Source organism: Rhinatrema bivittatum, chromosome 17, assembly GCF_901001135.1.
Source record: "Rhinatrema bivittatum chromosome 17, aRhiBiv1.1, whole genome shotgun sequence".
NCBI classification, from domain to species: Eukaryota; Metazoa; Chordata; class Amphibia; order Gymnophiona; family Rhinatrematidae; genus Rhinatrema; species Rhinatrema bivittatum.
Window position 1 is genome coordinate 29,589,135 of NC_042631.1, and position 15,874 is coordinate 29,605,008.

The window sequence follows — 15,874 nt, forward strand, 5'->3', positions numbered from 1 at the left end:
TTACCTGCAAAAAATGTATTTGGATAAAAAGAAAAAAATAGGTGGCAATGGAGGCATTCTGAGGGCGTAGCTACATTTTAGCCAGCGAGCACCAACATTCAGTGCTACGTCCATTCAGGAAAATACCTGTCCTAAAGTTACCGGGGATATTCAGCAGAACACTGAGCATCCGGGTAACTCTCCTGCCCGCCGAGCAGCAACCTCTACGTGACCAATGGTCGTGCTTGGTGACCTGGGAAAGGCAAATCTTCAGATTCAGGACCCCTAAAGGCCACGCAAGCTTTCAACATGAATTTCAGTCACCAGTTGTAATCCAAGAGGGCGATATTCAAAAGCCATTTAGATGGATAACTGAAAAGTTATACGCTTAAATGCCAACCCAGCGATATTTATCACTGTATGGCGGCTAAACCCTAGCTGTACAAGGCGGGGACAGGCAGGAGGCATTTCCAGGAGCAGCAGACTTAGCTGCATATGTTATGTGGCCAACTCTGGTCAGGCCAAAGTTAGCTGGTTCGACATAACCAGCTAACTTTAAGATAGCCCGGTACATTCAGCAGTGGAGTACATAATAAGTACAAATGATAAACCCTGAACAAAACTTTACAAACTAGGCCTCTCTTAGATGGCTGAGAGTTCTTCCTGGTGCTGTGTAATAAATTCTGTCTCAATCTTATGTGGACTTTGCCCCTCATATCTCTATGGTCTAGGGAGGAGAAGTTATACTGTTTATAGCAGCTGTCAATCAAAATCACCCCAAAAAAAACCTTTCCCTTTCATTTGCAGCCACTGTCTAAGAAAAGAAAAAAAAAATCAGTATTGGGGATTTCTGGCTCAGCTCTTCTACTCTCCAGGTGAGCTGGGGGTGCTGCACAGGTAGGGGTGAGAGGGGAAGTCATAGTCATTGTGCAATGCTGTCACCGGGTGGCCACATTCAGGATGCATACTTACAGGGCTCCCCATAGGATCTCTGGTGCACACACCCCAGACAAGGATATAAAATAGAGGGAAAGATCCCTGGGGAGCTGTGAATGAAGATTCGTGGCACTGAACCCCAGCTGGAAAGCCCAAAAGAGGCAGGAGGAAGCTTCCAGCCCAATCTCCTCCCCTCAAATGTATCAGCTTCTCTTTTCATATTTTTGTATGCTCGTCATGATATGGAAAAAAAAAGCCGAGCTCCAAAACGTATGCTCCTAAGTTAGGAGCCTATTTTCAGCCAAATTTCACCTAAATTTAGGAGCCTAAAACATAGATGTCTAAATGTAGGCCTGCTATTCATTTGCCTAGATTTAGGCCCCTAAGTTAGGTGCCTGGTTCTGGAAATCAGCGCTAAGTTCCTAACTTTGCTTCCCTCCCTAACGCCACCCACTTTTTAGGATCCAAAATGTAGGAGCCTAGATCCCTCGAAAATCAGCCATTTAAAATTTTTAGTAGGTGTGGAGAATTCAGAGAATCATCTGCTCCCTACGAGTTGCTGGTTTGAATATCACTTCATCCTACCGAGATTTTGGTAAGAGCAGGTCCAATGGATGCTTAGAGGTGGCGACACTTTGAGAAGCTGCCTAGCGAGCCATCGCTGCCCATTTTTGTACTTCCTCGCCCTGCTCCAACTTCTCAGGTTACATCAAGAGACCGGTTTAAGTGCAGCAGAGGGATCCATTCAGAACCGCTCGATCCTTCAAACAAACTCCCTTCGTCGAGATTCTTCTCAGAAGTGACTGTAGGGAAAATGATAGCAGACGAGAGCCACGTGTCTTCCGAGCACCGCCTTGGAAAAGAGAGCTCCTTACCAACTTCGGCTGCAGTTTTACTAGAAAATCATTTCTCATCCTTGGACTCTCCAGGTTCTTGCTGGCGGATACTGAGCACCAGCCTTCTCGGGTGCGGCCCATTGGCCAGTTCTGAGGCAGAGCACGTGGAGGACGACTTTCAAACAACTCCGCACGGCAGCATGCATGCGTTTATTTGGCCACGCGTAGACCTACAAGAGTGTTTCATAATCCAAACATATCATGTACATGCCTATTATAAAATATGCGTCTCTGATCTCCGCCGCGTACATATGCTTAAGGGCACGGAATGGGAGTATTTCAATGCATCGAATGCGCATACTTTTCCTATCTGTTTTAAAGATAATATGCACGTATATCTTACAGGCGAAAATAAGGCAGGACTTACGTAAAACCCGATTTATGCACCCAAGTCGCTATGTTTTTAAAACACGCACTTGTAACTGACATGGCCAGCTTTGCCATTTACTCCGCCAGCTCACCCAGACCTTCTGCAGGGAATCGAGTCCCTCCTGGCTCTTCAGCCTAAATCCCTCCCCCAGCTCTCCCACCCAGCCAACAGTACTCCATAAACAAGTCTGATATCAATTACATAAGATAATTAGCAGGCGTAAGATTCTGTGCGCTACTTGCCAAATGCACGCTCGCAAGTCTCTTATAAAATCACAACTTACGGGGGAAACTGTCTGCCCTGCCCTGGAACATCCCCTTCTGCATATATGTGCATGTGAAATGGAAAGTTCATGCATACTTTCAGCTTTTATACAATACCAGTTATGCAAACACAGGCTACTTATGCACATATATGCTAATTTTTTTCCACGCAGAACTCTTTGTAAATGATCTCCACAGGCATCACTTTAATTGCCATTGTGAACGTCTTCAGTCTGGAGTCCTTCTAATTAGTAACTAAGTTAAGATGAAGGACCTTATTCACAAAGGACTTTTTCCCATGCGGAAAAAAAAAATATCTTTATTGAAAAAGGCCCTGAATTTAAATGAAGTGCTGGCTGGTTAATTAGGCATTGCTCTATTAACATTGTTATCTGTAGAGCAATAAAATCACTTGGCTTATCCTTTCAGGCAGTCTGCAAGAGAAGGCTAGTGTGGACATTAAAAATCAGAACCGGGCACTTTGAGCACAATACCAAGCACAGGTTTTAAAGCTCCCTGCCCGTGCCTCTGAAATGTCCTTGGTAAGGGTGGAAATTTAACATGCTATAAAAGCACCCTATGTAAATGAGCTGCATAAACTCTCACACACTAAAGCAAGAGACGCTGCCTTACCATGGCCATGCCCACAGCACTGCTGGTCAGCACACTGGATAGGAGCAAAGTGCCCTCTGTATAATGGCTAGTTAATCGTCCGATCAGCACTCCCTGGACAACCTAGAAAACAAGCATGGAACGGATGTTTCAATTTAAATGTCCAACATAATTTGCATTTATAGGGCTCTGATCTACACAGGATCCTTGCAAACTTTACAGATGGCTCCTGGCTTGCATTATAGTTTCCAAAGTGGGGAGAGTGAAGGAAAATGGGCGAACCAATTAAAAGGGCCGATGCAATAAGCTGAGCAAATGCAGCACATGGTTTAAACGCACACGCTAATCTCTTTTTTTCTCAGCTCTCAGTGCAGTAAGCTAATGGTATGCTAGCGCATCGGGGGTTAAAGAATGCACACAAACTGGAAAATGTACGCAACGAAAAGGCAGGGTGGATAAACTTTCAAAACTGCTCGCGGGTGCCCAGCGGCGGGCTCACGATGTCGGAACGGCCCGGGTATTCGCTGCCCAGGCCGGCCCAGGACACGTCACGTGGTCTGCCGTGCACGGCTCGGTCCCGGCCGCACACGGCAGACCACGTGACTGGAGCGATCGGCCCACCGGGGGATACCCGATCCCCCGATAGGCCAATCCACCCCTGCGGGTGCCCATATATGCATGTACAAAGTTGCATTTTCTGCGCAGAAAGGATACGCGCCAGGTTATAAAATATGAGTATGTTCTGTGTTAAATGATTTCCATCTCTGAACGCATGCACCTTTACTGCACCTACACTAGAAATTCAACGTTTTTGGCTCATTCCTGATTTCTTTCTTTTTGTTCATTGTTCTCTAATGGAGCTATGATTAATATTTGAGGGGGGTGGGAGAGGAAGGGGGAAGGTGGGTGTATTGGAGAAGCAGCGCTTTTCAGACTCAGCTGGCTATGTAAGGCCTGCTGCTGCTTATCCAGATAAATCGTGATATAGTCGGATAAGTTCAAATCTGTCAATCTAAGTAGCAGGAAAGGTGCTACTTGGCCGAATAATTTGGAAATTAGGAAGATAAGTGGGTGCAACTCATATACCCACGTGTTTGTACTTCCAGTTTTACAAGGATACGCGTGTAAGTCAGGGAATTTGATAACATGCGCATGGCAATGGAAAAACAGTTTTGCCAATTGGTCTACCAGTTCGCCTAGACCACCTGCAGCTCGTGAAGTCCCCTCCATTGCATCCAGACCCTCTATGCAATCATTTTTTCAATTTAACAATGTTTACGATCACTTACACCAGATGTTGAGCAGAAGTAAATATACACAAGTAAAAGACGTGTGTGTGTGTGTGTGTGTGTGTGGCACCTTTGCATGTAAATACTGGCCCCGCCCTGGCATGCTCCTTCACCCCAATTTACACAAGTTGCAGTTTTGAAATAACTCTTGTGTTCACATATGTGCTGCTCCATTCCCCTTATCATGTTGGTAGCCCTTCTCTTTCCCTTCTCCATCGCAAGCATCTTTGGCCTTTGGGAATATTAGGAGCAGTGCCTTTTGCACTGATTGCAGCCCGGGGGGGGGGGCGGGGTCAGGAGGTGTCTTTGCCCCCAATCTGGGCCGGGGAGGAAAGCGAGACAGCTGCAGGGGGAGGGGAAGAGAGAGAGAGAAGTCAGGAAAGGCTGCAGGGGTGAGAAGGAAGAGAGAAAGGGCTGTACCTGGGCATAGGTGCCAGCTCTGTGGGTGCTTTCGGTACCTGAGTACCCCAAAACTGAGGAGACTCCTTCGCTCTGTCCAGAAAGGGGGTGATAGGCGTTGGGTTTAGCACCCCCCAATCCTTTTCAAAAGTTGGTTCCTATGCACCTGAGGAACCTCTTCGGCCCCCAACCAGGCCTGGGAAGAGAATGAGATGGCTGAGGGACGATCTGGGTGAAGCATAGTGGGGGCGGGAGAGAAGTGAGAAGAGGGGTGACATGGTGGTGGAGGAGGAGGAGGAGAGGGCTGCGCTGGGGTGGAGGGTGTCTGTGCACCGGGGGAAGAAACACCTTCTCATCATGTACTCCTGTTTCCCCTGGGGGAGACGTACCAGGAGTACACAGCAAGCGCATTTCATCTCTGACAAGTAATTCCTGCAGGAACTTTATCGTTCCTGCCCATAGGCTTTGCCTTTGAAGCTCAGAGCCTTTCAATTTTTCTACAGATTTTCATGTTTATCTCCTTTTTATCTCCCCCCCCCCCCCCCCCCCACCAGTGCAAGTGCGGATCCATCTACAAAGAGAGACTGTGAACTTCAAAGCCACCCCCTGCCTCTCTGCAGCAGGCCTGCCACCCAGTGACCACTATCACACAGCCCCAAGCAGGCAGGGATTCCTCCTCCTCTCAGGCCTGCTCAGGGAGGGTCTGTTATTAGCCCCTTTCCTGAACCGAAAGAAGACTTAGGAGAGCGTCCCACCCATAACCTCTCTCTTTCAAGTCCTATCTCTACACAATTTCGAAAGATCTGGCAGGGGTGGGAGAGGGGATGAGGATTTATCCGCGCGTACGTGGAGACTGCGGCTGCACGCCGGATTACTTCTGTTTATTTACACGAGTTTGTCCCGGAGACCGTCAATGGGGGGGGTCCTTTAAAGATTAGCTGGCTTTGGGTTGTGCGGTTCAGTTTATTCAGTTTATTCAGTTTTCACACCCACTGGAAGATGATTCAGTGGCAGGGTACAACATGGTTTCAGCAGGGATAATCAGAAAGCTGGACATGGTCAGTAAAGCTGGGCTCCCTTTAATTAAGAAGGACCTGTGTCTCTGGTATACGAGCCTGCGAGAGGCTGGGTTTACCGCAAGCTCCTTCAAGGTTATTTCACTTTTTAACGTTCCTTCCTTATTCCTTGTCAGCTCTCGGCCTTTTGGCCTCTCATTCAATGTGCAAACACGTGCACAGGTCTGGCTAACCGGGGTCGGGGGTGTCAGGGCCTATAGCTGGGAGACGATGGAGATTAGTTTTAGCCATCGCAATTAAAAAAACACAACTGAGATTCGGAAATGCGAGGGAGCAGCAGATGGAAGAGGTCGGCAGCCACCATCCCTGGGGTGCACCTGGGGGCCTGTGTGTGTGGTTTAGGAAAGCGAGCTCGATCATTCACCGCTAGCTTTCTGCTGTGGTTCCTAACCTGTGACCTCATCGTCATCAATCGGATGGGCGTCAGTCAGTCAGGCTATCAAACTGGGTCGCATGTCCGCCGCCATTAACCTGAGGTACAGCGCCACCACGTGCGACGGAGCACGAAATTAACACGGGGAACTAATGGAGCCGACTCTCTGGAACGCATGCATCTGCGCAAATACAGGATCCGCTTGCACCTTCTGACATGGATTGAAAATTGGGGGATAGATAGGACACAGAACCGAAAAGTTATTAGAGACGCACGCACATACATTGGAAAATAGGGCTAAAATTCAACTACTCAGTTCCACAGTGGGAGCACATATTTTTGTAGCATGCATTAGAGATACATTTTACAATATTGTAAATAAAATATATGCAGGCGTTAAAAAGTTATAGGTGCTTGCTAATTAATTAAGATGTGCATTGCCTTAAAAATCTATTTCCCTTGCTGTGCTGGTCACCCCCCGGCATACAGAAGCATGCAGTGACACTCTTACATAATAAGAGACATCCGCCCTGGCATGTCTTACGTTATCTTACATTGCATGCCAGCTCCTTACATACATTTCTCTGTTCACTCACTCAGAACTCGCATTTCTATTGTGCCTTTCGTTCAGACAGTTCTCCTGTCTTGGAGACCCCTGTTCGAACTCCTCCTCAGTGGGGGAACTCCACTCGCTGGAGATTTTCTTTCCCTTCTTTCATTCACGCACCAGCAGAGAAATTTCTGTGGCATTTAAAAAGAAAAGCCCAAATCATTAAGAGCTTGCAGATGTGACACGTGGGCAGGATGCAGTCCAGTGCCCTGCAGGCAGGTGGAGTTCCCCTCTTTAACGGGACATATAAAATTCCTTTGGTCACCAGAAAAAAAACCACATCTCCAAAATGTCAGGGGGCACTGCAGGAAGCAAGTTTCCCACAGAGCGAAAGTTGTCCCGTGCCATGCAGGTCGGCTGCTGTTACTGTACCAAAACTCACCTCTTTCAGGCAGCGTTTAAAACTTAAACCCGACCAGGGCGTTCTTGATTTTAACCATTTTCTGAGCAAACAAAGCTCCCAGAAGCCCCTTATCTGTACTGACTGTGGGTCTTGACTAGACTGTAAGCTCCTCGGAGCAGGGACTGTCTTGTGTGTGACTGTATGGGGGTGGACCGGGGGGGGGGGGGGGCGCCAGCGCGATGCTGCCCCTGGTGGCAGAAGCCAGCGTTGGCTACGACTTGGTACCGCGTTGGTGCCGCCGCCTGGCCGTGATTTTGTGGGGGGGGGGGAGGGTGCATCCGCCGCTGTGGCTGTACAGTGCTGAGTACATCTTGGAGGGCTACATAAATTATTAACAGCAGCAGTAGTAGGTCCGTGAACGCAATGCATGTTTTACGTTCCCCCCCCGAGATGGGGAAGCTGGACCTTTGCTTTATTTTAACCTTCATCAGTTGGGGCTGCAGTTACTCCTATCTGCGTCTGGCCTGGGGTTTTATAAGGTAGGGAAGACATTTTACTGGTTTTTTTTATGACTCTGTTAGTTCAGTTTAATGAAGTTTTAAAGATGTTCACTACCTGCCAGAATTTGGTAGGCTTTTAACATGTCGTCTGTACCGATATTTGTTAATTGCTTCCCCCTCCCCCCCCATTAGCAAACCTCCCTCCCCATGTGCTAGTCTCGCTCTAATAGTGCATACTGCTACTGTTCCTAGTTATGTTATGTTATATTATCCAAGTTGTTCACTCCCTTGTTCATTGTAAGACATATGTTGTTATTGTTTTCTACTTGTTATAATGTAAACCGGAGTGATAAGTAATTCTGTTACCTGAACTTCGGTATAAAAAAAGTTATAAATAAATAAATAAATAAATGAGGGATAACTGTGCCAAGGATGCACTACACTGATGTAATCCACCTGCTATGTGGAAAATCCTATTAGAAGCAGAAATGCCTATTTAAATTACATTCATTTTCCTCTTTTTTCGTGGAAAGAATTCCGTCCGTATTCCCTCAGAAAGGTTATCATTTTCCCCATCTCCCACCTATTAGCTCCCTTTCCTCAAGGCAGATCTGTATTTTCCACGGAACTGAATCCCCTTAGCCTGACCTCCTTCGCTGCCCTTTTGGTGAGAGACGGGTCCCACGCTATGGATAAATACTAAGCCAATTATTCGTTTCTTTTGCGCTAGAGTCGCACAGGAAGTGCAATGGATGGGCACTTCGTTCAGACTGGAGATGCAGCATTGGTTCTTTTCTTTTTTTTAAACGATGCCTGTATGAAAATTCGGGGGTCACACTCAAAACAGGTAAGAATCAGCCCGCTTAACGTTCAATGGCATTTTCAGATTTTTCCCAGGTTCGCCGGGGGAAATTCCGCAGCCCTTGTTTGGTTGTCAAGTTTGCACATCTCCGTTTGTGCTTAGAAAGATTCATTGCCTTCCTGGTGTCCAGCTGTCGGCATAAATCACCGCGCATTGCTGGGTACTGACACTGGAAGACAGATACGTTTGGTGTTTCCTTCGTCGGGAGTTCTGTTCAGTAGGCAAGAGAACATTCCTACCCTCAGATTCAATTTTAAAATCAAGCTAACCCTGTCGAGGTTTACGATTTAGGGGGGCAATAATCAAAATGATTTTCACAGGCAAACACGTGTTTACCTGCGCAAAAATCAAACTTCGGTTATGGTTCCCACCTCGTCTCGGGCACGTAAAAGTGCGCATGCTCATTAAAACCCTCCTTAAACAGGCAGAGGGGCAATAATCACTTATTCAGTGCTTGTGAACAAGTCTCATTTAATTCAGATTGAGATGTTAGCTTATGGAAGGGAGCTTAATTAACGAAGGAAAGAAATCCAGGGCTCCTGTCAAGCCTTTTCTGCCAATACGTATTCGCCAATTAATGTGCTGGCAAAATTTACAAACCTGATCCCCTATTTTTCGGCACACAAATCATCTGCATGCAGAAAAACATTGCTGATTCTAAATATCTGGCCTGACTATACCGTGAGCTCACTGGCAGCAGAAATCCTCTGTTTTTCCCACTCCAAAGGCCTGGGGTCAGGGGCCGTGCAAGCTTCCTCTCAACGACCTACCAATGTGCCTTATACCCTCTATAATCTTGGGCAAATCATTTAATCTTTCTGTGTATCAAGGACCCAGCTAAGAACAAGACGTTTATCTTATTCTGACTTTCCATGTCAGCAAAGTACTTACAAAAAAACCCCCAAAACTGTAAGAATCCAATGAGTCAGCCTTGAGTTTTCAACTCCCGTTTCAAACGTTTTTATATAAGAGTCGGAGCTGCCACGTAACCCAGCTTCTGAAGGGATGTGTGCGTCGTTGTGTTGGCCGTACGCTGGTTCCTTCTACTTGGCTACACATAAGAGAAGACACCAGAAAAGGGTGTCAGAAAGCCAGAGGCGGCCTGAAGTCTCCCCTCTAGTAACTGAGGGGGGCCGATGCAATAAAAGTGCGTGGTAGAACGGGCGGCTCGCGTCGATTTCCCGTTTTCCTAGCGTGCACGCATCCCCAGCCCCTGGGCCGCCCGATGCAATAGGTAAATGAGCTGCCGCGCTAAAAAGGATGCGCTAGGGAAAATTGTGCGTCCCTGGCACCGGGCGCCCGGGAAAACGTGGCTGTGTGCGGGTCAGGGAAATGGACGCTCAATACGAGCATCCGTTTTATCCCGCTACCAACACAATATACATGGCCTGGAGCGCGCATATTGTGTACACAGAATTTCTCCCCCCCCCCCCCCTTTTCATTTTGTCATGATACAGCTTTCTGTAGTTCCTTCTACTTAGTCTCATCACAACACTAAGTAGGAGGCACTACAGAAAGCAGGGACTTTTCTTTTGTGAGCCCTTGATGTGAGGCTGGTGTTAAATTTGCCGCATTAACAAGGGAACGTCAGGAGAGCGGTAATTTATTGTGTCGCGGGGTAATAGCTAATAGCCTCATCTACGCAGAATTTATATTAGCTACGCGTGAGTCTGGATGTGCCTTTTGGACATGCTGATCCCCTTATTGCATCAGGGGTTATGGACGTGAATCCAAGCGCTCATTAGGTTGGACGTACTTTATTACATTGGCCCGAGTGACTGGGCAGCTCCACTGAGAATTTCCCCAGAATTCTCTGAAAAAAAAAGGAGTTGACCGACTCCACTGCTCCTTATGACCTGGAGTCACATGGCCACCCCAGTGGCCTCCCTTATCAGATTACCATCTTGGGTACTGACTTGTACCAATGGGAATGGTACGTTTTGCAATGCAGATATCTAGATGGAGATCACCAACTCACTTCACACAGGGTGTTGCTGTGATGTTACGGGGGGAGGAGGTGAAAGTCTCTGGGCATTGGCCTGTAAGGGCCACTTGGGGGCCTCTTTTTGTATTGTTTTCGTCTTCATGCAGGTAGAAGGCGAGAAGAGGTTATTTGAAATGTCTGCTGATTCTGTGACCATAAACGTTTCTACAAGGAGGATGGTGGTGCTGGTGGCATAAGGGAGGTACCACAAATGTATTGGCCTCCAGGCACCAGAGACCCTTGCTACGTCACTGGAGCACCGACAGCTATTTAGTCCTTGTTGACCGACTTCAGACAACCAGTTGGGTATTTTTTTCCCCCACAAATTCTCAGGAGTCTCTAAAACTATGGAGTGATCAAAAAGAAAATTCAATATGCTACATGCATTCAGCACTTAAGGACACCAAAGCAACTGTTTTCTGTAAAAATAAACATTTCGACATGCCAGGATTGAGCTTTGTGTTCTGGGCTTATCAATCGTTAATCCTATTGAACTGGTCCTCGGCTTTTGTAATCTGACTCTCTTTGAAGTATTCTACACTGAAGAAAGAATCTCTGCGGCACAGGAATTTGTTCTGTGAGCAGTAAACAAAAAAAGAGGAAGGAAATAGCTTGCGAGTGAAATAACTCAGCCACCCATATTTGTGTACACATTGCCAAACGAGGAGAGATTTCCAAACCAGATAATCCTCCTCTCTCTGCCGCAGGTGGAAATATGTGACTGGACACCGAGATCACCTTCATACTTCACCGGCACGGATGTAGAAAAGCAGATTAACTGTCAAGGTTCAGCGTTTCTGCAATGAGAAACGTTACGAAATCCATTTCTGCAAGTGCTGCTCCCATCCAACATCATGGAATGGAAGGAAGTGTCAATGGACAAAAAAAGTAATCCAAGGTGACAGCTTTTTATTGGACTAACTTAAGACCCTTCTGACAAGCTTTTAAGGGGTCGCACTTCCTTCAAGTCAAGACGAAATGAGCTCTCGAAGTCAATGTATTGTTAGGCCGATAAATAGGCATCACACCTTTATTTATTCAAGATGACAAGCACACCATTCTATCTAATATCATGCAACAAAATCTTTTATTTGTATTTCTATGAATATGCCTTGGTAAAACCGGAAATGTAGATTCAAACCAATTATTAACTAGACTCGTAACACTTTAACGACGCTTCCTCATCACTGATTCCAATCATCCCAAACTCTGATTCATGGCCTGCCGAGTTACACGGAACCTGCTAAAAGCCAAAAGCTTGTATTTATAGACTGTTCCGGACAAAACTTGTATTCTGTTTTTATTTTTTATTTTTTTTTGGGAGGGGGATCTATTAGGAAACAAGCTGAAAATCACCGATGGTCTATCTATAAAGGACTGACGGCTTCCATGCTTCATCCAGTCCTGACCTGTGTCTGAGGAGTTGCAGTCCATCTTGTTTCCATAACCTCTATGCTCTTATGTCTGAGGTCTGCCGACAATGGGTGAATGGACAATGAGGAGGCCTGGTCCTTACTCTGGCACTGACACTCAACAGATTCACTCTGCACCAACCGGCATATGTTAGTTCAAAGAACAAACATCTTGAAAGCAGCCAGAGGGGTAGCTGTGTTAATCTGTAATGGCCAAAACCCCACAGAGGCTGGTGGCACCTCACAAGCCCAACTGATCTATTGAGTCCTAAGCTTGCGAAGGCACAGAGGCTACTTTGTCAGATGCAAGAGACAAGGTAGACTCTGCATTCAAAATTACACCCCCATAAATCTATTTAGTTTATAAGGTGGACCAGCATCTACGTCATTTTTAAACCAAACCTTGAATGACTACAGAAAGGTACAGTTCATGCTTACATTGTGAATTAGAGAGAACAAAATCAGTGCTAACTCTGAAATTCCCAGGAACTTTTTTTTTTTTTTTTGCCAAACAGGATTTTTGTTCTAGCATTTCTCTCACGTGGTCATTTTCTTAATGTGCGATCTTTGCCTACGTTTGTCTTTACAAAGTTCATTTTGTCTGTTTCTTGTTTGCAGATAATGAGGGGTTTTAAAGCTGGGTCTCAGCCAGACTTTGGGATTCATGTCAGCAAAAACAAGGTCCACATTATTCCTTGGAGACTGACCCACGGAAGTCTGTCTCATGTCATATGACAGGCTGCCTGCAATGTGCTACTCTGCACTTTTTCTACCCAGGGTCTCCCTTTTCGGTTGCTTTTTCTCTCTTTTAATTTAGCTATTTTATCATGCGCTCATGTTATTTTTCTTCTTTTGGCTTTGATTTTCTCTGGATACCTTATTGCATGCAGCTATAAGCAGCGACATTTCTATTTAGATAACTTAAGATATCCATTGAAAGCAAACACAATAATTAAGATTCCCCCTTTCTTGATTTGATTTGTATTTCATCCCTAAGTCTTTGAAAACTCCTATTTTACCGCTTCATCAATTTAAGGAAAATGGGAGTGAGGCTGTGCTGCCCCTTCCCATAAATTAACCCCACGCCGGGATCGAGCTGCTGGTGTATAATTTCATGGGTGCAGCGCAAACAGCTGCAGAACGGACTCCGAAAGGGAGATTTTTAAAAACGGAGTGTGTGGCCGCACTAGAAGGTGCTTCCCTTTTATTCGGAGGGAAAGCATAAAAATGCAAGAAAATTGTTTTAAAACAGGACGAGAAATGGATTTTGTTACCCGAATACATCACCGTGAGCCCTGGTAACGTGCACAAGCTCTGGGGCACCTGTTTGTGAGCTGCTGATCCACGAGGCTGTGAAAAACGCCGGAAGTGTTTCGTTTGTTTAAGTTGGCTTAGGAGGTTCTGAATTCATAATCACAAGGAGCGGGGCAGGTCGGCAGTTGATGGCTAGGAGCCGCTTTGCTGGGGTTTTTTCTTTTTCCGAAAGGCTGAAATTAAGAATGGAAGAGATCTGTTCCTGTTTCACGGTTCTTAATTCTGAGTGGACTGATAATAATGTTGGCCATCTTTTATAAATTGCTAAGCCCTCTTTTGGGATCATAGATTTCTAATAGCGAGGTGGGATGCACGTACTGTTCAGGAACACCCACACACGCGCGAGCGCGAGACTGGACGAGTTTATATTTCTTTATCGTTGGATATTAATACAATATTGAAGGGGTCGTTTTCATGCTACCTGAATACCTGCACGGTCTGTGGTTGTTTATCTGCTGGGGGGCAGGGGGGATTTTTATGTTTGTCTTTGCACTTTGTTTACATGTTTGGTTGTGCGTTGCTTTGAATGTTCTTTTTGATCAAGAAGGCGGTATCGATGAATTTTTAAAGAAATAAGTAAATACTTACTGTTTACCTGCGGTCTTTGCACCCTTTTTTAAAGTGCACAGGACTTTCACTTTGAAAACTGCCTAAGGACAAAATATCCACAGAGATGTGCACCTCCTTTTTCGGGGGGAGGGGGGGGGAAGACGGGGGAGTTTTTCCCGCTAAAGACCGCATGTAGTTTAGAAACCCAAAGCGACGCACGTTGCTTCCATCCTTCCCATTACACTGCGGGTATAGGCAGGCGGGCTCTACCCATGTCCTTTTTACCCAGACGGGAAGGGATATTTTCAAAGGGCCCACATCCACGGGGAGAACACAGTTTTACTCATAGAAATGATTTGGAAAATTGCTCTCCCCAACATTAAAAAAAAAAAATAAATAATAATAATAGAAAAGGAACAGGAAGTGAGTAATAAGACTCACAGGGAAAGCTAGAGAATTGAGAAGCAGGATTTTTTTCCCACGATAAAGTGAGCTGCATGCGGGCCTGTCCCTTGCAACCACTGGCCAAATGGGGCTTCAGGGCTTTCGGAAACCCAGAAAGAGTCTGATTGTTCAGAGAGTTTGCAATCAAGGTGACTTCTGGAGCTCTTATCACTGGAACATCTGCACTGGCTGCCTTTGTTTACTGTCGCTGGTGCCTTTCCATCATTCTCTCATGCACAGGAAATCAGTCAAAGACACTGTTACTGCTGATCTCCTGAAGGAACGTCACCTGAGCAGCTCATTCCACCTGCACTCCGAGGAGGGGGGTGGGATTCGGAGCACGCCACTGCCTGACAACTAACGCTCAACCTGCTCATTCTTTTTATTTCATTTCTTGTGGTCCAAAGCAGTGCTTCTCGACCAGGGTGTCACCAAACATTTTCTATAGCAAGCTTATGCTTCCTAAAACATCCACATGTGCCTGCTGCTGCTTGAGGAGAGCGCCTATGTTTTTAGTCCAGAAAAGTACCCAAACAAAACTGTCTGTGCACGGACTTTTCCAACTCATTTTTCAAAACGGAATATTTTTCCCTTTGGAAATTGGCGTAAACTCTGGGTGAAAGCTCTTTGTAGATTTTATACTTCTGCACACAGTTTGAAAGTTGCCCCAGAGAGTCTGGCTCCTCAGGGTTTCAGTATTTGCATATTTCTGTTTTTAATTCATGGCCTTTATTCTGTAATAGGTAAGGGTCAGTCTGTGCTCTGCGTGTGTGACGGAGGTGAGGGATTCTGCTGACTAGCATGTAGGTTCTGCGTAGGGATCTTTAGCAGTCCAGTTTGGTTTGATTTTCCAACAGGAAGTGTATTGTGTTCTATATTTGCAGTGTTGTATTTTCATAGGAAGTGTTGTTGCTGTTTGAGGCCTGGCTGTTAGTGCTGTAATGGTATGGCAGGTTTGCTATATAGATTCTAAGTGTCTTTTATTGCAGGGTTTCATGTTATTTCACAAAGTATCTGGCAGGGGAAGGATTTTGAAGTGCTGATACTGAGGGGATACCAGAATTTGAATATATTCTTTTTGTATGGCAAGTTGAAAAGGGAAACATTTTATGGTCTGGGGTACTGATACGCCGACATTGGGGATAAAACTTCTACAGCCAAGTCCAAAAGCAAAGAATATTCAAACAGCATTGTCTGAAATATCAGGAAAGATGCTCACCATCAGGCCGGCATTTGTTCGCTCGTTTTCGACGTGCTAGTTTTACCCCTTATTCAGTAAGGGGTAATAGCGCGTCCAAAACGCACGTCCAACCCCCCCCGAACCTAATAGCGCCCGCAACATGCAAATGCATGTTGATGGCCCTATTAGGTATTCCCGCGCGATTCAGTGGGTAAAATGTGCAACCATGCCACACATTTTACTTTCAGAAATTTGCGCCTACCCAAAGGTAGGTGCTAATTTCTCCGGGCACCGGGAAAGTGCACAGAAAAGCAGTAAAAACTGCTTTTCTGTGCACCCTCTGACTTAATATCATGGCGATATTAAGTTTAAAAAAGTTAAAAAAAGTAAAACAAAAATTTGAAATAGGCCCGTGGCTCACGGGTTGAAAACCGGATGCTGAATTTTGCCGGCATTCGGTTTCCGAACCCATGGCTGTCAGCG

General features: G+C 45.9%; 1 protein-coding gene across 6 annotated transcripts in view; it reads right to left on the reverse strand.

Moving 5' to 3' along the window:
• The window catches only part of SLC22A18 (solute carrier family 22 member 18), a 161,231-nt gene that overhangs the window by 15,148 nt on the left and 130,209 nt on the right, over window positions 1–15,874 (reverse strand). For all 6 annotated transcript variants that reach the window (XM_029582300.1, XM_029582297.1, XM_029582295.1 and 3 more), the window contains one exon: window positions 3,078–3,179. In XM_029582300.1, the coding sequence (XP_029438160.1) occupies window positions 3,078–3,179 (102 nt within the window). The remainder of the gene's footprint in view (window positions 1–3,077; window positions 3,180–15,874) is intronic.